Source organism: Cynocephalus volans, chromosome 2, assembly GCF_027409185.1.
Source record: "Cynocephalus volans isolate mCynVol1 chromosome 2, mCynVol1.pri, whole genome shotgun sequence".
NCBI lineage: Eukaryota > Metazoa > Chordata > Mammalia > Dermoptera > Cynocephalidae > Cynocephalus > Cynocephalus volans.
In genome coordinates, this window is record NC_084461.1 from 193,570,574 (window position 1) to 193,593,818 (window position 23,245).

At 40.5% G+C, this 23,245-nt stretch overlaps 1 protein-coding gene across 5 annotated transcripts; it reads right to left on the reverse strand.

The window, feature by feature from the left end:
- Window positions 1-2,982: 2,982 nt before the first annotated feature.
- Window positions 2,983-22,096, reverse strand: SPRING1 (SREBF pathway regulator in golgi 1). 5 transcript variants are annotated; one of them, XM_063087010.1, is made up of 5 exons: window positions 21,882-22,096; window positions 9,568-9,724; window positions 5,846-5,997; window positions 5,361-5,474; window positions 2,983-3,515 (listed from the first exon to the last, which is right to left on the reverse strand). In XM_063087010.1, exons 1-5 carry the CDS (start codon window positions 21,993-21,995, stop codon window positions 3,432-3,434), a joined length of 621 nt encoding a protein of 206 aa, XP_062943080.1. In that variant the 5' UTR covers window positions 21,996-22,096; the 3' UTR covers window positions 2,983-3,431. The 5 variants fall into 5 exon arrangements, with proteins under 5 accessions (XP_062943080.1, XP_062943081.1, XP_062943082.1 ...); XM_063087011.1 differs by having other exon boundaries at window positions 21,818-22,096; XM_063087012.1 differs by lacking the exon at window positions 5,361-5,474.
- Between the last annotated feature and the right edge of the window lie 1,149 nt (window positions 22,097-23,245).

Sequence of the window (23,245 nt, forward strand, 5' to 3'; positions counted from 1 at the left end):
TGACTTACAATAGGGGGATTATGCCCTGATAAACCCACTGTAAATTGAAAATATCCTAAGTAAAAAATGAACTTATTCTGCCTAATCCACTGAACATCATAGCTTAGCATGGCCTACCTTAAAGGTGCTCAGAACACTTATGTTAGCCTACAGTTGGGCAAAATCATCTAATAACACAAAGGCTATTTTATAATGAAGTGATGAATATCGCATGTAACAGTACTGAATACTGTACTGAAAGTGAGAAACAGGACGGTTGTACAGGTACTCAAGGTATGGTTTCTAATGAATGTGTATTGCTTTTGCGGAATCGTAAAGTAAAAAAATCTTAAGTTGAACCATCGTAAGTCAGGGACTGTCTATGGTAGTTACTAACTCGGAGGCAGAATTGTATCCTGCCTATGAAGAGTATAACAAATAACATCTCCATACCTTTACAATTTATCTGAAAATCCCAAGGATGGGAAAAAGCTGTGCTCAGAATCTTGCAGATTGTGCGACAGTTCCCCACAGTTCCCTTGGAGCTGATGCCAACTGAGACACATCCAGGAGGCCAAGTCAGCTTTGGGGAGCATGCTGAGAGGGGTGACCACTGCTCTGAAGTGCTATCCTCCACTTTTCCAGGGCTGCCGAGCTCACCCTTCAGTACAGCTCCAGCATCACCCAGTCTAGGGCCTCCCTGAGCCCAGGCCCTGTGCAGGTAGATCACTCCCCCTCCTTGTATGTGCCTGGCTCAGAGCCCTTTTCACCCTCTACTGTGTTTCTTTCCATTAGGGCATATCTCATCTTTACAGCAATGAGCAAATAAGAGATTCAGAATTGGGGGAAATGCTTTGAATTACCCAATTACCTTTAGCCTAAAATTCTCAATATTTTTTTTTCCAAAAATAAAGAAAATCATTTTTATTCTAAACTAAAGGTGTTCTCATCCCTTCTGTGATCTTTTCCTAAACTCCCAACATGTATTACACACTTTGCTCGTTACTGGGCATATAAAACTAAGATGAAGTCCCTGATTCTAGAAAGCCTTAGTTGAGGGAACTGAAAACAAACCACAGTTGACAGCACGAGGGATCCTGGGTTGGGAGGCTGGGTGACGTGCCAGGTGCTTCAGGGGCCAGGATTCATTACATAGTCTGAAGCATCATGAATTTCCAAAACAGTGAACACACACCCCTAATTGACTTAAGTACAAAAAACATACTCCATGTCCAAATGAAAATGACCTTCGGGTTATGGACCTAATCTGGATATTTATGCCACCTCTCCCCTCTTTTGGCCCAGACAACTGAAATATATACACTCTCAGGGGAGAGGTTGACAGATGAGTTGGCACTAGCTGGTAAGAAGCTGTGGGAATACTGGATCTAGAATTGGAGATGAAGTTCTCACTTGGGTTCTGTCATTAAATCTCAGTAGGGACTCTGGAGGTCACTCCACCTCTCACTATTTCCTCATCTACAAAGTGGAAATATAAGCAAGCTTAATTCTCTACCATAAGGCTGTGGTTACTGTTGGTGGAAGCACTGAAAATAGAAAATGTGCTGATCGAGTACAAACTTGGAGAGAAACAGTAAATAGACATGGGCTGAACTTTGATATAAATCGTTCACATTAAATCTATGTTATATTGCTCAAGAGTTAACAGGCTCAAAGGAGAGGCTGATACCAATGTCAACCAAGGGAAGACAGATGCTCAAATTCCATACTGAGTTGCCAAAGGATAAAATCAATAAAACATGCAGACATGCCACAATTCTTCCACACAGAGTTTGCTTTAGCACTGTTGAATACACATAGAATCTGAAAAGTCCAATGCAAATAGAATTCTTGAGATCTAACACTAAAAAACAATTGCCTGACAGTTGACCCTCTACGAAAACTTATGTAGGGGGGCAAATTACTTTGGGAAGACAAGTGTAAGAAGTAATAGGAGAAAGTTAAGCGAAATTACCACTACATACTGCAGAGATTTGCTGTAAGGCAAACATTGCCCAGAAAAAAAACTCCACTGGAACAAAAAATGTTGGAAGCTGATTATAAAGCTAGCATCTTGCTCCCAGGTCAATAAGTTGAACAACCAAAAAAAATGAAAAAGACCTCGCCCAATCCCAGGGTTAATGGAGTCCAGGAAGAGTTGTACATTAATGTGACTCCTGAAATCAGAGAGCAGCACCATTCAAGGAGCATGATGTCTTCATCTCAGGACCAAATACTCTAGGCCTTGAGCCAGAGAGACTCAGTAGAAAAATGGGGAGCACTTTAAGCAAGTGGACCCAGGACACACCAGCAAACTACATGTGTGGCATTCTCTAAGCTGTAACGATCATTTGCATCTGCCACTGGGGGTAGATGTAAGAATCTCTGACAGCCCTGTGTTAGAAAGTTGGGTTTCTTCTTCTTTGCAAATCATAGGGAAACAGAACGTTTGTAGCTGTTACACCTCTTGCAGCTGAAAGCAATAAACAATGAACACATTCAGCAAACTGCTAGATGCACCTGCAATTAGGAACTGCCTTAACACTGGGTTTCTATTGACAGGGCATGGGGAGGAGGGTGCCTATGATTTTCCTAAGGTTCCTGCTCTACCCTGGCTGAGCAGACCACAGTAATTTTGACAGTGGCATAGGAAATTAGAACGAACTCCTCCAGGACAATACGTCAGGATTTCCAGTTAAAACAGTGCTCTCACATAAGGTATATGAACACATACAAACACCACTAGAAAAGAAGCTGAGGGCACATGGTGCCAACAGCTAGATATTTTGCACAGGATTAGAATGGAACAATGTCTTTGAGTTTTTAGATAATTCTAGATGTCAGGATATGGTTGTGTTCAGGGCCCACTCTTAAAAGATGTTGTTAAAACAAAAGCAAAAATAACTACCTAGAGAGAACATCCACATTCTAAAAGACAAAACATTTAATCTGAGGAAGGGTTGATTTAACTAATGAAACTCAAGAACACAAGAACAACAAAAATAATTTCTTTGAATATATTCAACTAGAACAGAAACGCATATTCCTACATAAAACACAATTGTCCCACTACTCCAGAGAAATTCAATAAATAATTTTACAGTGAAAGGGCCTGGATCAAAACTGGAAGTGAACACCTGGCCCCTGATGAACACAAGTCACAGGTCCCTATGCAAGGACCAAGTTCAAGTCATCCAAGAATGTCGGCACCACCACGAGCTTGGCCTGCAGATGTCTTTCCCAGAGGGGACCGGATACAGGTTCCACGCTGCTTTACAGAAGAGTTCAATCTGGTAAGCCTCGGTGGTGGTGGTGCAGTGGTCAAAGCCAAGGTTCCTTCATGCTGCCTTTGTCTTCTTCAAATGGACTAGCCTGAGCACTGTGGTCTGGTTCCAGGAGGCAAGCTCTTCAGAGGGGCCCTCACCCATGTTTGGGCAAGTCTGCCATGCCTGTCATGCGGGGAAGAGCTCAGGGGGGCTCTCTCCATAGCAGTACTTTGCTATGGGATCCCTGTAGGTGTTCTCATGCTGCACGCTCTGTTGGCAAAAGGAAGAGAAGAGCATGGTAAGAGAGAGCAGAGTGTCACACATCTCCCTCCCAGAAGACTGAGAGCAGGAGCAGAACTGCTGGCTGACACTCCTGCAGGAGGCTGGCCACGTCCACCTCCAAATGTCACTAAAGTCTCCAAGGTACTTTCTGGAACAAAGAATTCTCAGCACAGAATGCAAATGAAGAGCAAGAAAATACATAACATCATTGCATGACAGTTTCTTTTCAGGTACACAAATGAGTTTTTTAACAACCTAGCTGTGACCTAGGCGACTTAAGACAACTACTTTTTCTCCAATTATTTGAAATAGGATAAGATCCAATGGGTGTTGTATACCTGGTCCTGTGCTTCAAAGAAATTAGTTCCTAGTAAGGAACCCTGAAGAGACACTAAGGTGACACACTTCAAACCGCTTTCATAAAGTTTATGTACCTAAAAGTTTGGCACACCAGCCAAATCCTACAATACCAGGAAAGCCTCATTTGGCTAAACAAATTGGAAGTACGGTTTACTGCAATCATTCCCCAGTGGCTAATTTTTCAGCAATTTGTTTTCCTACAAGCAATTTGAGTTTTTGGCTAGAGTTCATTAATTAGCCCAAGACCAGTGGCTAAATTCTAAGTATTAACGCAAAGTAATAGACATACAGTCAAATCTTCTCTTCCTTAGGAAACTGTTATCAAAACACAGTGAATGGCAATTGGGAAATCTCTATTTGCAATAAAAAGACAAAGTCAAAAAGTACAGTAGTTTCACTAAAAATTGGAAATAACTCCTGGGTTTTATCAGTTAAGTAAAGAAAAGACTTCGACTTTTCTAGCATTTCTCACAATGAGAGAGAATCTGAATCAAAATGAGTCATGTGTTCAGCAATCCCCCACATTCTCTTTAAAGCCCATTCAAGTGGAAAGCTCTTCAAGCAAAACAAGACCATCAGGAATTTCTTAATGTTTTCAAATGCTCATCAGAATCCCTGAAACATTTACCCAATCATACTGAATACTCTCAGAACAAACCAGATACATAAAAAGGGGTGTAAAATCAAAAGGTAGACTACAGAAATCTGGCCAAGGGTATAAGAGTGCCAGAGAATGACAAATGTGTCCGTCATCTCAGATGAAGCCAGTAAAATCTTGGAGAAACCATAAATAGAAGCCAGAAGAAGTGTGCTTGTATAATAAACATGTCTGGAATTTTACGAAGAGAATTGCCCAACCACAAAAGCTGAGAGCTGAGGACACAGAGTGATGGAAAGGCAAAAGACTTTCAGACGCTTCCAGCAGCAGGTGCAATATTTAATGCCCAAAGGCCAAAGCATTTAATGACAGCATGTTAATACGGATTGAGAGCTTGACAACCTACAGATTTATTTCTGCATTTTTAAACACCCACCTGCCCCATCCCCTTGAATTCTAAAATAAACCACAGCTCTGTCCCAGAACAAATGACTACTTATTCTAAAGTAGTGGTGACTGGAAAGCCTTAGTCAAATTTCAGTCAGACAGGGAGTAGAGAACTTCTCTTAGGAGTTCAACTATTAAGTCTCCATCCAGACTTAAAAATAATTTTAAGCTCCCACTTAAAGTGCAGACATACCAATCAGATAGGAGAGATGCAACTTGATCAGATCTTGATTGATATAAATACTTTACTTCCCCTAACTTGTATAAATCTCACATTCACATTTGAAATATTATCATTACTCAAACAAAGCATGACTTCATTTGAATCTTTTTTCCATTATCACCCCACCAAAAGGACTCCAGTGTATATATTATTTTCTAGTTTTCTTCTAGCCCCTGACTCCAATCACCATCCCCCAGTTTCTGACCTGGGATGAGGTCCTGCATTTAGCCAAACACAATTCGAAGTGATCTTCAACGGCCATGAAGAGGTTCTGGAATGCCACAGCTGCCCTGTTGAGGAAGCGCTCTAGGAGAAGTTGCTATGGAAACAAAAGTTAGTACCTATAATAAATTTCAGACTAAGCCAGCACAAGGTAACCTTGAATATCTCTCCTAAACTAAGAGAATGCTGATAGAAGGAGAAAAGATGGAGGCAGGAAGAGAGATGTGTATCTTATTCATTAGATATCTTATTATCAATACAATGGTCCATTCTGCAAACAAACCATTCAAGTAACAAGGAACTTTCCTGGCAGACAAAGGCTTCTGCATAGTAGCCATTTCTGACACTTACAAAGTTCCTTTCTAAGTTCTACTTTCAAAAGAACCTCACATGAAGAGCCTAATGCTCATCATAAGATAAAGGCCGAAAGAACAGAGGAAGATGTGGAATAAGGAGCAGCTCTCGTACCTTGTTGGGCTGCAGACAGCAGGAGACACAGTACTCGTAGGCGCTGCAGCAGCCGTTGGACAAGCAGCCATCGCAGCAGTACTGCTTTGTGTTAGGGTCGTTGACGTTACAGCAGCCATTCACCAGCAAATCCTTCCTTTCACACACATGTCCTGAAAGTCAGAGACTACCCTCAGCATAAACCAGCAGTCCCCCCACCTACCAGGGGTGACCATAAAGCAGCAATTAAAGTGCCATGTGCAAAGGACAGAGACAGATGCTGGAGGAGAGCGCATCCTAAGCGCCAAAGAGCCAGAAATTGGACATAATGTGATTAGGGCTTTTTCCCTCCTTGCAGTTTACAGGACATAGGGACTCGGCTACCATCACGAGGATGGGCGTCATAATCTACCTACAGCTACCTTTTAGTCTGCTGTCCCATATTTGATCTCATCACCATGTCAAGTCACACCTACATTTTCCTATTCTAACCTAGGCAAGCCAATCTTTCATTTGCGGCTGAAGAAAAAGGTCATTCTTTTTCAAACAAAAATCAAAAATAGGAAAAACCAATGCATTCATTCACAAAAATGAGATCCTTCTAGATTTAACAAACAAACCACTCTTTACAAATATCTTTTAAGTGCTTGCTATTTATTTAGTAATTTGGAGGATTTTTAAAATAGAAATACTCACACTTAACCTTTATAAATTGATTTAGGCTGTTGGTACATGTACATGCCAGGGACTCAATTACCTTTCTGCATTAGGGAATGTAGTTCTCAAATACCCAAGGAAGAGAAAACCTCCTAATAATTCCCTCCATGCCTTATAAATCCTATCATCTATATCAACACATCCCCTTCAAACCAGTTAACTCATGCCCAACTTTAAAAGAATCTCCTTACAAGAGCTAATTTATTGTTCAGAGCTGCTAAACAGACATTCTCTACATCCTTCTGGGAGCGGGACAGAAAAATGTACGATAAGTCCACAAGGGCCACCACTTGGCCTTTGGGAAACCCCCAGATGTATGCACAAGTTCACAGGTGCACATTCAGGCCCATAGGTGCTCACAGGTGCATGGCAGCTGTTCCTAGCATCATTCCATTCCAAATGCCCCAGCTTCTTAATCCTCAGAGAGTTAGACTTGGTGAAGTACAAGGTTGTTTTCAGAAACTACTCTGGAAAACAAAGTCTGTGCAAAAGCAGGAGGCACCAGTAGAATAATGACAATGGACGAGACTAAAAGGGGCCTCACTTAACTCTTGGGAAACAGAGGCCTCCAAAGAACCATATCCCAGTTACCCAGGGACTAGTGACTTTTGTTGTTTTTTAACTGTAGTGTTCTGTCTTCTAAATAAAAAGAAGATGATTCTAATGCCATAGCAAATGTTTCTGGGATTCTTCCTAACTATTCCTACTTGTTTTCTTTACAGGGATTATATAAACAAACAAAAAAAATCCAAGTCAGCATTTTTCTCAAAATTCTGCCAAAAATGATAGCTACACAGCAATTCTACCATCCCTATGTAAAGAGGATGTACAATATTATGTGGCCTAAACTCCACTTGTTGAAATTTTCTTTTGTCCCATTCCTTTTCATATTATAAGTGTCAACAGCTCTGGTGTTCTTTTTCTTCCCAGAGCCAACTTGCAGTATTTAGCCTTGAAACTGTAGGTCTTTCCAACTTCTGGTGAAAGCAAGCTCATCAAGATCTCTCATTCTGCATCATCAATCTACTCATGCAAACATTATTTCCAACAAGAAGTCTTGTAAGATCACAACCTCAAAATGTGTTGATACTGCCTGGGAAATTAACTTCCAACCTTTGAAAAGTTTGTAATTCTAATTGGTTGTCTTATTTAATAATGTGTTACCCTGGCAATATTCATGGTGGCATCTGCTTGCTAAAAGGCATACATTGTTGCAAGTTTTCTTAAAGTACTTAACTCCTCTCCCATATTCACGGAAGTAAAACAAAACCTATGGCTCTTGAATGTTTATTTATTACCTGATTGTTGGAAATTTTTACTCAAGGAATCTGAGAGTCTGTCTAACCTAAATTAATCAGAAGAAAAGTATTCTTTTGCTAGCTATGATAAAATAAAATGACAAATCCTGTTCATAACTCAATGCTCAATATTATCATTATTCTATTTTTTTGTTTTAATGCTAAATATTAAAATCAAGGCACAAAATTTCATATTTTCTCACTGAATGTCGCACAGTCTGTAAGAAACAAGCCCTGAATTCCAAGTTAAGGCACCCAGTCCTAGTCACAGGTCAGCCTACTGACTGGCTGTATCATCTAGAAACTTCACTTTGCTAACTTCACTCTGCTTAAAAAAAAAAAAAAAAAAATTTATTTGCAATATAATTTGCTTTTTCAACGTGATCTTAAAAACACAGCGTGTCACTGGCATTATGGCTCAGTTGGTAGTGAGTGCATTTTTGTGCAAAATTTTCCAGCTTTTCTACATTAAGTAGGTAGTTTTCTGCTGACTCCTTTCTTCATTTCCAAATAATTTCATCTCTAGTTTGATGACTCTGGAATCATTTTGAAAACTTTTTTTAAATTTTGTAGAGAATGCAAACTTTTTTTTTTAAAGCAATAATGCACATGGTTTTCATCTTAAAGACAGCATGTATCTTCATTTACCTCAACTTCATCATGCATAGACAGAGATTCTAATATAAGATTACCTGTAGCAGCTTCAGTATTGTCATGGTTATAATCCACTTGTTCTGAGACACTTTAAAATAGGGTAAAATTTACTCTTGCAAACAAACAAAAAAACACATTATTTGCAAACCACCAGTCGAAAAAGAAAAAGCAATTTGTAAAACAATCAGTGAACTTTCAACAGTTTGGATACTTGACATTAAGGAGAACTTGTTACTTTTTTTGATGTGATATGGTATTGTGTTTACGGTCCATAAAAGAGGCCTTGGCAACTTGGGCAAGTTCCTTATCCTCTTGGTGCCTATGTCTTCCCCTATAAACTGAGGATAGTAGCATCTACCTCACAAGACTGTTGCAAAAATTGAGTGTGGTATTCAAGGAATACTTTTAGCCCCATGACCAGCACATGGTAAGAGCATAATCAGTGTAGATTAAGCACTAGCAGGACTCCTTCTTTGACAAGACTTAGCAACATTAAAATGGTAAGAGCTCTAGCAGGTGTCTAGCCTAACCACCTCACCCATGCAGGAGCCTCCTTTCTTATAGCTTAAAAGGAAGTGAGAAAACCTTATCAAACACTGATGTTTTCACTGGAAGAATAACATATTCTGAATGTGTTTATAATTCTTTTGAAATTACCTGGTTACTCAGTCAACCAGTACATTTCCTGAGTGTCAACACTATGAAGATTTTATTCAGGTTACCAAGGAGGAAAACAGAGTTCTTATCCTATATAAAGTTCACCATCAAGATGGAAAAAAGATTGGCAATATCATAAAATACTGGGGCTGGAGAGAGACCGGCAGGAAGCATTGCAGGGGCTGATGCATGACAAAATGCTAACACTGTAAGTTTCAGGCACAAGAGCTTTTAAGAGTTAGAGTTATCAAACTAGCTTCTCTGATGTTGTAGGGAACCTTAAGTGGTAAGTAGGGTAAGAAAGACAAAGAAGATGTGAGAAATGTTGGAAATGAGCGAGAAGGGAAAACGCACTGTAGAGGAATCCGTATTAAAAGAAAAACCCTACAAATGGCCCCACCAGGAATTCAGCCTTACCCAGTTCATCTGTGATGAGGTGCTTCCCTTGAATGGAATTACGGCACTGATTGCTTGGCCGACTGCTATTGCCCAGATTAAACTGCACTTTCCACAGAATGGGTTGATCATGGTCTTGAACCTGGAGGAGATTCCGATCTCTCACTGCCCTCTCTTCCTACAAAGAGACCATAAAGAAGGTATATGTATCTTTTCTTGCAATTTCACCAATTTTTCAAAGAAACTACAGCAAGAGGACAGAAAGACTACAAAAAGGTTGCACTATAGGAATCTGCACTGAGCCAAAATCATAAAAAGAACCTTTAGGAAAAAGTGATAAAATAACTTAGGCCTATGCTTCAAAACTGAAATATTTACCATGCACGGCCCCTGGATGACGTGCAACTATCAAATGTGTATAAAAGTGTTAAATTATTAACAAGTTTGAAGGGGAAAAGCTTAGAATTTCTTTCTGATGGCAAATCACTTAAAATATTTTTTATGTTAATACAAATACATTGTGGAACAGAATGTAAAATTTGAATGCACTTTTAAAAATAGAAGAGGAAACTTTTTCGTGACTGCCATCTCAGCTGGACATATAAGGTCCCTTTCATTTACTTAGGTAATACATGTACAGGAAAACTGAACCAGAAGGATGATGTTAGGGCAAGATGAAGCATGTCAACTCGCAGATTTCTTCTATGAAAGAATATGGAGTATGCAACCCTTATTAACATGTTTCTTTACAGAAGACATCCTGGCCAGCCAGCACTTTACCCAGACATGTAACAGGAAGAGTTGCCCCGGAGGCAAGCGTTCAGACCATTTCTCTTGCCCTGAAGCCATGCCAGGTAGTAGCTGAGCTTCCAAAACTGCCTTTTCTACACTATTAAAGAAACTAAGGAAGAAAGTGCCCAAGTGCCAGAAATAAGCCAAGCATGAGACAGCCATCTTCTGAATGCTTCAATTTACTACTGGAAAACAAAACAATTATAAAAGACTCCCTCCCAAAGGCTTTTTATGTCCTTTAATCACTCTGCCATTCTAATAGAGTTCTATGGCTTTTCTATTAAGAACGATCTGTCGATATGTCACTTTTTAAGCAAAAGGGAATAACCTTAAAATTTTGATGCCAAAGCTTACATACTTTTTTAAAAATGGAAAAGATCTTTATAGTTACTAAGATTTCTTTAGGAAGGTAATCTGGGAAGACTTATTAATATTTAAAATACACATATCCACACACATTTTGGCCCAAACTCTTTTTTGAGGCCCATCCTATAGAAAACATCAATGTATAAGGACGCACAGGGATGTTTACTACAGCATTGTTTAAATGGCAGAAAAAAATCTGGAAACCCAACAACAGAAATGACTGAATACTGGTATAGCCATACTATTACAACCAAACGTAGATACAATTAATATCTATTTATCTACAGGAGTGGTTCTTAAATCCGATTTGCACATTTGATTACATAAGGAACTTAAAATAAATTCTGATTCTGAGCTCACCTCCAGACTGAGGAAAAATCTCTGTGGATGAGACCTAGGAATCAGCATTTTTAAAGTACCCAGGTGATAGGGTTGCAGACCACTGAATGTCCACACTGTATTATTCAAAGAAAAAGCAAGTTGCAGGGCCAAGCCCGTGGCGCACTCGGGAGAGTGCGACGCTGGGAGCGCAGCGACGCTCCCGCCGCGGGTTCGGATCCTATATAGGACTGGCAGGTGCACTCACTGGCTGAGTGCCGGTCACGAAAAAGACAAAAAAAAAAAAAAAAAAAAGCAAGTTGCAGAATAATGTGCATATTATCACACATTATATTATAATAATAATTATAATAATATACACATATAGATTTGTAAGAGCTGAAATAAAGGTATGGAAAGATATACTACAGACTATTAACCGGGGAGGAACATAGGTGATTATTAAAATTACCCTTAATCATCTCTGGAATATTCATCTTTTTAACTTAAAATAAAATGACGAAAATGTTATTAAAAACATGATTATCACTAACAATAGGAGAAACTAAATGAAGATTCTACAGGAAATCTGTACATCATTGCAACTTTTCTGTAAATCTATAATTATTCCAAAATAAAAAGTTTATTTAAAAAAAACACGATTACCAACATTAAAGACAAAAACTACCCATAATCCCATCACTTAAATAAAACTCTTATTTGTTTTTGCATATTAACTTCTAGCCTGTGACTCTGGCATACATACTACAAATTAGGATTCTTTGCATTCAACTCTTCTTGACACTAATTGGATAGTAAAACATTTCCAAGTACCTACATTATCTTGATAATCACATTTTCAAGGCTATATAATAATCCATCATGTTGATGTGCCATAATTTAGTAAACACATCCTCTATAGCTCAACACTAGGCCCAGGTTTTTGTTATCATAGATAGCACTACAATGAAAATGTGGACTTACATATTCTCTTGAATTATTTGTAGTAGTAAATACTATAGAGTGACAAATAACTTCCCAAAAGTTACATCTACCATTTATAATTTACCAGCATTTAAATAACAGCATTTACAATTTCACCACAACCCCACCACTACTGAAATTTGTTCTTCAGTTTACTAGGTGTAAAATAGTCCTTTGAGGTGACTTCAATTTCTATTCTGCCACTCCCTTTTGTTTCTTTGAAAAGAAAGAACTGGCACTAGCCAGAGAAGGATGGGTTATACAAAAACAACATCTGTATTCCTTGGTTAGTGCAAGAAGAGGAGCTAAGTGCAGGAGCCTTGGGAATACGGGACAAATCACTTAGGTGCATACTGCTTAACTACCTGCAAATTCCTACTCCTCTGCTCCACTGGGACCATATCAGTTAACTGCATAATCAAGCTATGTGCAAACTAAACTGAGCTGCAAATGCTACCCTAGATAAATTAATAGCCATAAAAACTATTAAGAGGCTGGTCAAAGTGCAGTAAACTAGATCTTACAAGGTTAAAAGTGCTCTTAACGTTACTCCCAAGCTATCCTGTTATTCTTCCTGAAAGAAAACAGGAGTTCATGGACAAGTGCATCCCAGAAGGATCTCTGCCACATAACCATGTTCCTGGTAAACAGGAAAGCAATTCTCACAGCACTTGAACTTGTTTAACATGAATATTCAAGACTCTGCCAAAAGGATTGTGTGAGTAAAAGTGAGCAGATGACATAACAGCAAATGTAATGAATTAGCACATGCTGCTTTTCTGAAGGCCCAGTCTTGCAAAGGGTGTGTTGAAGGGGCATTGAAGGCATTCCTTCAAGGGATAGGGGGTTTTAAACTTTTCCCAAACTGCTCCACTTATCTTATTAGTTTGTCTCAACTTTAAGCTTTTCCTCATATATATATGATATATATGGGTTTTTTGGGTCAAGATTCATTCAAAGATGTTGAATTTTTATAAAATGCTAAGGATACAGAGACCAAGGTAGTCAGGTTCTCTATTCTCAAAGAGCCTCCAGAGCTGTTGACAGAGGTATGCACATAAATAATCAGTGCAATCAACTGCCATGACAGATGTGCACACATGGGACACTAGGGTACAAAGAAAAGAGAGGGAACAAAAAGGAGCAAAAAATACATGAGAACTTTCTTCATAATTGTAAGGAGCTATAGGAATGTTTTTATTGCTAATGTATGTTAGTTTGCCTCTGATTTTAAAAGGTTAGTATATTAACAACTGCGCAGTATATTTTTCAAGGGTTACCCTAAGGGTCAAATGACATAAATGTCCCATGTAAGTAGTAAAGCAATTAAACCTAAGGCATTGTTATCATTACAGATATGCTTATTAAGCCAAAAAAGGGGGAGGAGGGAATACCACAGGGCACCCCAAATGTCTAATATTTCAGGAATGGCTCAATGCAGCCTGATAATGGAGAATTTTATTTATGAAAAATTATTCTTACAAAGCACTTTAAAGGATGGGAGAAATGCTTATATGTTAAGTGAAGAAATAGTATGCCTCAATTATATGAACAAAAAATAGTATGAAAAATAACAGGAAGAAAATATGCCCAAATGTAAAAAGTACAGCCCTCTAAGTGGTGAGATTATGGGTAACTGTTCCCCTCCTCGACCCTGTGCAGTGCTGTGCAAACTTTCTAGAAAATATATGTATCTTGGTAATCAGCAAAAAACAAAACAAAAAAAAACAGATTAGCAAGTCTCTCTTATGATTTATTACACTTAACTTGAGACATTTATCTAACTTGGCACCAATTTACATACTTAACTACTTTAAGGCTGAAGATGTTAATATATTTTCAAGGAGTTATGCAAATAGCCCTGAGACTTTAAAGAGCTGCACCACTTGAACAGTGTGAGAACAATTAGCTCCACCAGAGGAGCACTATGGACACTTCTGACTCCAAGACTGGAATTTCTTTAATCTCAAGCCAAATGCCTCACAGAGTTAGGTGCACCCTGCCACTCTAGCATGTTGTCCTGTCTTGTTTTCTTCATATCATATATCATTAACCCGAAATCATTTTGCTTACTTTCTCTCTCTCCTCCTTACTCCCCAATGTCTTGGAGAGTAGAGACTTTACCTGCTTTGCTGTACACTCTCGACCACGGCCAGCAGACCAGCACCTAGTACACAGTGGGTAGTCACTAAACAGCTCCTAAGGAAGTGTGCCCAGGTCACCTGGCACCACTCAACAATCCCAAGACTCTCCCCCAATGGCATCCCCACCATTGTTACTAATTTCTCCTGTACTCCCATCTCTACAATTTAAATTATCCCCCAAAGCATTAATTAACAGGAAAACCAAAGAAAAGAGGAATTCAAAGCAGCAGAGGACAATCAACTATTCTCTAGGCAAAAAGCTTTCACATCTGCTCCATGAGTTCAGTCTCCCTGAAACAGTAAGGATCACATGGAGCCTTAAAGTTGCCATGGCCTGTCCTCAATTAACGATAAACACCCCCCACACCCCTCCAAACAGTCCACCTCACCATTTCCACTTTACAGATGCAGAACCTGAGGCTAGGCCAAAGGAAGCATACTCACCTCCAGGAATGTGGCCAGTGAGTGGCAGATGACCTAGACTGGGGCCAGAGCAGAGCAAGAGCAGAAGGCTCCAGTGCTCGTGGGACAGCCTCAAGGTGCTGGTCCCTGCACCCTTTACACTTAAAAATTATTGAGGAACCCAACATGTGGGTTTATGTGAGTTTGGGTTATGGATATTTACCATATTAAAAATTAAGACAAGGACAGCTTTATAACACTGAGGTCAAAGGTTTGGATCCCCATATCAGCTAGCAGACAAAAAGATAAATAGATAAAAATTAAAACATAAATTCTTAAAATATCATTTAAAATCAAGTATTTATTCATTTAAAATAATAATGAACTCATTACACATTAACATATTTTTTTGTGAAAAAACAGTTTTTCAAAAATATTAGTGAGAAGAGGGACAATATTTTTATATTCCTGCAAATATTTTTTAATGTCTGGCTTAATGGAAGACAGCTGGATTCTCACAACTACCTCTACATTCAATCTGTTCAATATGTTGTTTGGGTTAAAGTATATGAAGAAAATCTACCTCACACAGATGTGTAGTTGGAAAGGGAAGGAGTATTATGATAGCTTTTGCAGATAATCATGGATAATACTACTGCATACTTGACAAATACTACACCAAAACTTGACAAGTATAATTTCTTCAAAGTTCATTGCAAATAGTGCGGCCACTTTGGAAAACAGCCCTGCAGTTTCTCACAAAGTTGAACATAAAAGTTACCATCTGACCCAGAAATTCCACTCCTAGGTACATACTCAAGAGAAATGAAAACATACATCCAAACAAAAACTTGTACCCGAATGTTCATAATAGCATTGTTCATAATAATCAAAAGACGGGAACAACCCAAATGTCCATCAGCAATGAATGGCTAAACAAAATGTGATAGATGCATACAATGGAATATTATTCAGACATAACAATGAAGTACTGATACCTGTTATAACATGGATGAACCTTGAAAACATTATGCTAAATGAAAAAGCCAGTCACAAAAGACCACATATAAGATTCCATTTATATCAAATATCCAGAATAGGCAAATCTACAGAAACTGAAAGTTGATTAGTGATTGCTTCCTGCTGAGGGGCAGGGGTAGGAAGGTGGTGGAAATGTCCTAAATTAAGACTGTGGTGATGGCTACCAAACTGTCAATATACTAAAAACCAGAGTTCTACACCTTAAACCGGTGAGTTGTGTGGCATGTATTTTATTGAGTTCATATCTCAATAAAACTGTTACCAAAAAAAAAAAAAAAAAAACCAGTTCAGCACAATATGGAATCTGAAACCACATCAATGAATTTTTCATACACTGTTAAATAAAACCCACAAGTCTGTCTTGCACTGTGAACAGACCTTATGCAGATTTTCCAAATGTTGACACATTTTCTCTACATAATATCAAAAAAATCACATTTGTTAATATCACCAGTGATCTAATCTTTGGGTGTTGGGAAGTTATCAAGCTCAGGGTAGCAGATACATATTTTCCAAAATTCTAATTTTCACTTGAAAGCTTAAATTTTTATCGTTGGCAACAAATAATATCAGATGTTTTTTGTGAACAGGCTCACTTCATTCATTTTCAAGAAAATATCTACCAAATACCCAAATCTGAATAACTGATTTATCGGTAGTTCTTTCATGTGAAAATAGTGTTCTATGAAAAAGTGGCTAGTTTAGCTTGCAGCTTCACTGCCAAGAGTTCTTCCTCCAGACAACCATCACATTTTAGTATGAAGAAAAGTGCTTGTTATGCATATTTCCCATTTCATCATGCAGAAAAGATATGTAGTCAAGGATCAAGATTTGGCAAAATTAGTAATTTTCACAGCTGCATTCTTACGTGAAATGAGTAAGGTTTTTTTTTTTTTTGAACTACAAGTATGGCAGTGAAGAATACAGTGACTACTAGCACAATCTGACATCACTGCTTTGGTTGGTGCTAAGGTACCAGTTTTACCCACCACTACTTTTGCACCATCAGTGAAAGTGTCAACACAGCAAAAAAGCAAATAACATTTTAGTATTATTTTGAAAATAATTCTGACCTTGCAGATCCTTTGAAAGGGACCCTTAGGGGTCCACAGACCACACTCTGGAAACTGACAGGCTAGGTTATTCTAAAAAACTAAACCTCCGAGGTGAAGTTAACACTCAACACAACACAAGATTATTTCTTGCTCATACTACGGGTCCAACAGGGGTGACTGGAGGGGTTCGGCTCATTCTTGTCTCTAAAGCTGAAGGAGGCTCCTTCTCAACACATGGCCTCCAAGATCACTGTGGCACAAGGACCCAAAGCTTCTGCCTGGAAATGACAGTTTATGTTGTATTAGCTAAAGCAGGCCACATTGCCACTCCTACCTTCAAAGAAGGCTAGAGTCCATTCCACCGTGCAAGTGCCCAAAGGGTGATGACCAACCACCTATGATCAACCCTGATGACTACCACAGGAGGTCAGGCAGGAGACATACGAGTGAGTGAAAGTGGAAGTGGAGAGAGCAGATCCCAGGATCTAAAGGATGCAACTCAGCTCAGTTGTCCCAGACTGATGGCTGCCAGACTGGAACATAGACCTAGCACTGTCAAATCTCCTGCTTTTTTCAAGAGAAGCCAGGAGAAAAGATTTATATGAAATCTTATACATTTTTAATCCCATTTTTAAAAAACACTGTGCAAGCAAAACTAAATACTGCACATTACCTGTTTCATCTTTGTCCCAATGGTCACGAATTAAGAATGTGAGCTTTAAAATCAGGTGGACCTGAATCAGATTCCCAACCTGAGCCTTCACAAAGGAATAATATCTCTAATCACACACAAAGAATTCCTTTTTGTCACAAAGTGACAAAAAGACATCCAATAGTTAAATAGTCAAAGGATATGATAAGGCAATATAATAAGCTGAATGGTCAAATTACCAAAAATCAGTAAGATATTTAACTTCACCAAAAGCTAGAGAAAAATAAAGCAAAATAATAAGGACTAGGAATAAATCTGTAAAATATCTAAGGAAAATATTTAAATGCCACAGAGGAACACAAAAGAAGGCAAACAAGTGGAAAGGAATTCATGTTTGTATCAGTTAGCTATTGCCACAATAACACTGCATGAGAAACCACCCCCAAAACTCTGCAGCATAAAATAATATGCAATTATTTCTCACTCATTCACCTGCAGTTAGGCAAAGCTGAGGGCTGGGCTCATGCATGCTTCATGTGTCTCTCATCATCCTTGGGCCAGAACTAACTGAGGCATGTTCTTCTCATAACGAAAGTAAGGCAGACAAGAGGGTAGCCAAACTGCTCAGCTTGTGCTTGGATCACGTCCACTACATCCCTCTGGCCAAAGCAAGTCACACGATCAAGCCTCTTAGTAAAAGGGTGAAAAATACATTTCTTCCACGGAAGCAAGTGGGGTGGAGAAGACATTTGCTAAACAACAATTTAACCTACAACAATATTCTTGGTTTGGAGGACTCATCATAAAATATCAAAGCTCCCATCGTTAATCATTATGTAATGCAAACTCAATAAAAACATCGACATTGTTGCTTTGATACTAAACAAGCTGATCCTAAACTTCATAAGGGAAAAAAAAGGAAGAATAGCTAGGAACATACAGAGAATAACAAGTCAGAGCTAGCTTTATCAGATATTAAACACATAATTTTAAAAATCCTTATCTAAAATTTAAATATTAACATTAAATACTGTATATGAAAACACAAACCAATGGAACAGAATAAAGAACCCAAAAATATCCCCCAAATTAAGAGAGAACTAGGCAGGACTGTGCATACAAAGGTGATATTTCAAATCGGTGAAAAAAAATTACTCAATAATTAGAGTTAATAGTCAATTGGCAGGCGGGGAAATGAAATTAGATCCCTACCTCACATCCTACACCAAAATAAATCCCCAATGAATCAAAGATTTAAACATGAAAAGTAAAATAGACAAAAGATATAAAATGGTAATTCTTAGAAAAGGCAATCCAATTGGCCTTAAGTATGTGAAAACAAAACACAAGTACCGTTTTTCATACAGTAAGCTGCAAGAGCAAAAAGGTTAGTAATATGCTATTAGTAGAGGTGTGGGGAAAGAAGCGCTCTGTTACCTGTTAGGCATATAAATCAATATAACCTGCCAACATGACCGTAAGGGGTAACTTTCAAGACCTATATTATACAGGCAGAAAAAGCAAGGTAGAACAGCATGTGACAGGTTACCAGAGCTGGCTTCATGGGCAGGTGATCCGTGAGGTCACTCAGTGCTATGGACTAAATGTTTTGTGTCCCCCCAAAATCCATATGTTAAAGCCCTAATCCCCAATGTAATTGTATCTGGGGGTGGAGACCTGTAGAGGATAATTAGATTTAGATGAGGTCATGAGGGTGGAGTCCCCACGATGGGATTGGTGCCCTTATAAGGAGAGGAAGAGACTAGAGCTCTTTCCCCACCATGTGAGGATACAAACTAGGAAGCGGGGACTCACCAGACACTGAATCTGCCCGCACCCTGACCTTGGATTTCCAGCCTCCAGAACTGTGAGAAATAAATGTTTGTTGTTTAAGCCATCTACTCTATGGTGCTCTGTTATAGCAGCCTAAATGAGTTCCCCCAACTCACCTTTAAAAAGCCCTGCATTTAGTTTAATGCTCTGCTGTTTCTCCCTTTCCATTAGATGAATTCAGTCATCTAATGGGGAGAAAGCCTAGCACAGCAATGATCCAATGCAGCAAGACAACAGAACAGTGTTTCTTGTGCTTTGAGGGAATTAGACTCAGAGAAATTTACAAAATAAAAATATTACCAACTGTTTTAGGGCTTCACAATCATTCCCCCCCCAATAAAAAAAATATGGCCACAGATCACAGGTTTTAAAAAAAAAAGATACTGTAATTTAAAAAATGAAGATGGTGTGCCAGAGTTCTGAAAAGGTGTTTGTAGGGAAGGTCACAGAATAGAAAGCATCTGAGACAAAACATGAAAAATTAGCAGGAAATATGCCAGACTGAGAAGAAAGGAAAAGTCACCCCAATTAAAAAGGCTCACTTGTTTGTTCAACCAATATTTGAATTCCCATGAAGTGCCTAGCAGTATTCTAGGGGCTGGAGAATCTACAGACAAGACAGACAAAGTCCCTGTTCTCAAGAAAATTATATTCTAAAACGGAGAATGAGGCAAGACAGATAAACAAGTAAATGAACAAGAAATGTTCAGTTAGTGATTCTTACCACAAAGAAAACAAACCAGGTTTATGGGCAAGGAATTGAAGTAATTTACACCGTGTCACCATTTATGGCCTAAGGCAATAACAGCGTGACCTGAAATGACAGCAAAGATTCAACCATGCAGAGATCTTGGAACGAAATCCGAAGTTTTATCTGAGAATTATACTGGGGGAGTACCATTAGCCCATCTTTTTAAAGATTATCAATGCTACCGCTGGATACAGAATAGACTGTAAGGCAAGAAAGGGAGCAGACACCTGTCGGGCTACTGCAATAGTCCAGACAAGATGCCAGTGGCTTGGCCTAGGGTGGCAGTGGTGACAATTAGGAGAAATAAGCAGAATCAGGAAACACTGTGGAGGCAGAGCCAATGTTGGGGATGTAGAGAATGAGAGAAAGAAAAGAATAAATTATTTGTGGCTTGAACTACCTGGTGAACAGTAATGCCACTTAGTGAGACTGGGAAGACTCAGGGAAGAGAATCAAGAGTGTTTCGGCCAAGCATAAAAAGCCTACAACACAATCAAAATAGACCTCACATAGAATGGTGGCTGCCAAAGGCTGGGGAAAGGGGAAATGGGTACTGTTTAAGGGGTACAGAGTTTTAGTTTTTACCAAATGAAGAGTTATGGAAATGGATGGAGGTGATGGTGGCACAATATTATTAATGTATTTAATAGCCCTGAACTGCACACTTTAAAAATGGTTAAGACGGTAAATTTAATGTCATGAATATTTTATCACAATAAAAAAAAATGAAAAAAAAGGAGACATCAAGTAGACAATCAGATATAAGAATTCGGGGTTTTCTGGACAGGTCTAGGCTGGAGTGGTAAACTGGGATAGAGCACACAGCTGGTATTTAAACGATGGCCCCAGAGATCACCTGGGGCAGGTAGAGAGAAAGGCAGAAGACAGAGTCCTGGTGCACAGCACCACTCAGAGGTCCACCAGACTGAAAAGGGACAACATGTGACTGTGAGGAAGTGTCTGTGAGGTGGCAGAAAACACAAGTCACAGAAGCCCAGTAGTTCACATGATCACACAAACATCCCGGCCAACAAAAGAGGCTTATAACACTAGGCCTCTCTGTTTGCCTAAGGTGGGAGGTGGGATACAATTCCCTCTCTTCCCTTTTCATAACTCCCGTGCCCATCCGCTAAAGCTGGGGTGACCACACAGTTTTACTTATGTTCTATTCATAAATACATTTTACTTACGAACTTAACCCTTGAGCATGAAAAGGGGTGCTTATAATAACCACATCAGGACCATAGCATTATTCAGGGCTATCCCTAGGTCACTCTGCGGTATGCTCACCTTTTCTAAAAACCCAAGCGCTCACGTTGGACTTCTGAACAAACTTACTAATAATGTCTTGGGTAACATTTCCCACCAGAGCTCCCTGCCATTTCTCCCAGAAATTTGCACATGGAAGAAAAAAGAATGGGGGAGGAGGGCGAAAAGAAAATTCCACCCAACCAAGTTATGCACAGAAAGGGCACCTCGTGGGTCCTGCTGAATCACCCAGGTGGACCACGGAGCCCCCAAATTAAACGAAGGGCCGCCACTTCCTGGCCCAGCCACCTCCATGTCTCCCAGCCTTGGTTTCCCTCGCTGTAATGCGAGACCCACCCCTCCGAGGACAGCTGCGAGGATGAAGTGAGAAAATGCACGCCCTTTCTTAGCACTGGATCCTGCAGGTGAAAGGCGCGGAGGCGTTCATCAATGTCATTAACCACAGCTGAACGACCCGGAGTACTGGGTTCGAGTCCAACTCCGCCCCCAGCCTAGCAACGCCTTCCCGCTCCAGGCACCAACGAAATGGGCAGGTCCCTTCACAGGTCCTGAGCGCCGGGGCAGGAATGCCCCTCTCGGGACGCTGGGACACACAGGCGGCGCCGCTGCAGAAGCCGGGCGGCCGGGAGGCGAACGCGGGGAGCGCGGGCGGGCGGCCACTGACCTGCTTGAAGGTGCTGCTGAGGAAGTAGACCAGCGAGAGCCCGAAGACCAGGGCGAGCACCCACCTCTTCCGCAGAAGCCGGCGCCATACCATGGCCGCCAGGTTCACCATCCCGACGTGGACGCGGGGCGCGGGGACCGGGCGGCGGAGCGGGGCAGGCCCGGGACCCGGGCGGCATGGCCCCTAAGCGCCCCGCAGCCCCATCCCTGGCGGCGGCGCCGGCCCCACGGCCCAGCCAGCTTCCGGCAGCTACCCCGCGCCGGAGCGCACCGCCCCACGTGATCCCGCCCCACGCCCCGCCTCCGCTGCTTTGGCGTCACCGGCCGGCCCTGCAAGACCTTCTCGCCATTGGTCCCTGCGGAGCGGCGGCCTACTATTGGTTGAGGCTAGGAAAGGGGGCGGGCAATTATGTGCGTGCGGCTGGAGTAGCTGCGACCGGGTCCTAGCGCCGAGCCGGACAATCTTGAGGATAAACCGAACCAGAGGCCGGAAGCTCTCGGAAGTCACATGCTGCCCCGGCCTCGCGAGTGATTGGTTTGGCTGGACTCGAATGGTGCTGCTGTGATTGCTGAATTGTCTGGGCAGGTAAAAAGAGAACGCGATTTTTTTTTCCCCGGTATGGTCTGTGTCGTCTCCTCCTCTTGCAGTCTTAGAGCGTTTTGTGCTGTGCGTTGGCTGCAAGAGTGAAAAGCACTCGAGATGTTGTATCAGAATTGCACCTGCCTGCTTCCAGTGCAAGCAGACGCTCCCCTTCATGCATTTTGGTGCAATCATGTCACGGCCTGGGGGCGCAACTTAGAACATCGCAAGCCTCGAAAAGTCTCTGTGTGATTCTTCATAGGGATGTGGTGGGATATATTTAAGCAGAGGGTTAAAAGGCGTTCAGATGCATCGGTCATTCAGATTCATCCCGCGTGCAAAGATTTATTCCAGATTTCTCTATTGGAATAATTATGTACGGCCTGCTTCCAAGAGAGCATCTGAAATCCCTTCAAAAGCTAGCATCCGAAAGTAGTGTTGGGCATATCATTTAGGAGGCCGTGTCAAATTTGTGGATGGAAATTTGGGGATACTGTATTTTAATTTCCCAAGTATTTGCACGTGTTGGAGGATAATTGAGAGAGGGCATTAGGCTGAGATAGCAAGTTTTAAAAAAATATTTATGTAATGAGCTTCTCTTTGTATATGAAGACGGTGCTGCTGACCCGTTTCTTAGCTGATTTTCCAAGAGAAAGGAGGCTTAGTTGGTGGGTTGTCTCTCTGATCAGTGCCCCGAGTATTGGGATCAGGAAGTCATTCAACAGCTAGTTGTGGTGCCCTGAACTAAGAGTCAGATGCCATGTTTGGTCCCAGTACAAGAAAATATTCAAGGCCGAACCTATTCATGGAAAGTGTATGTCCTTTATTTCTTCCCTAGGGTGAAAGGTG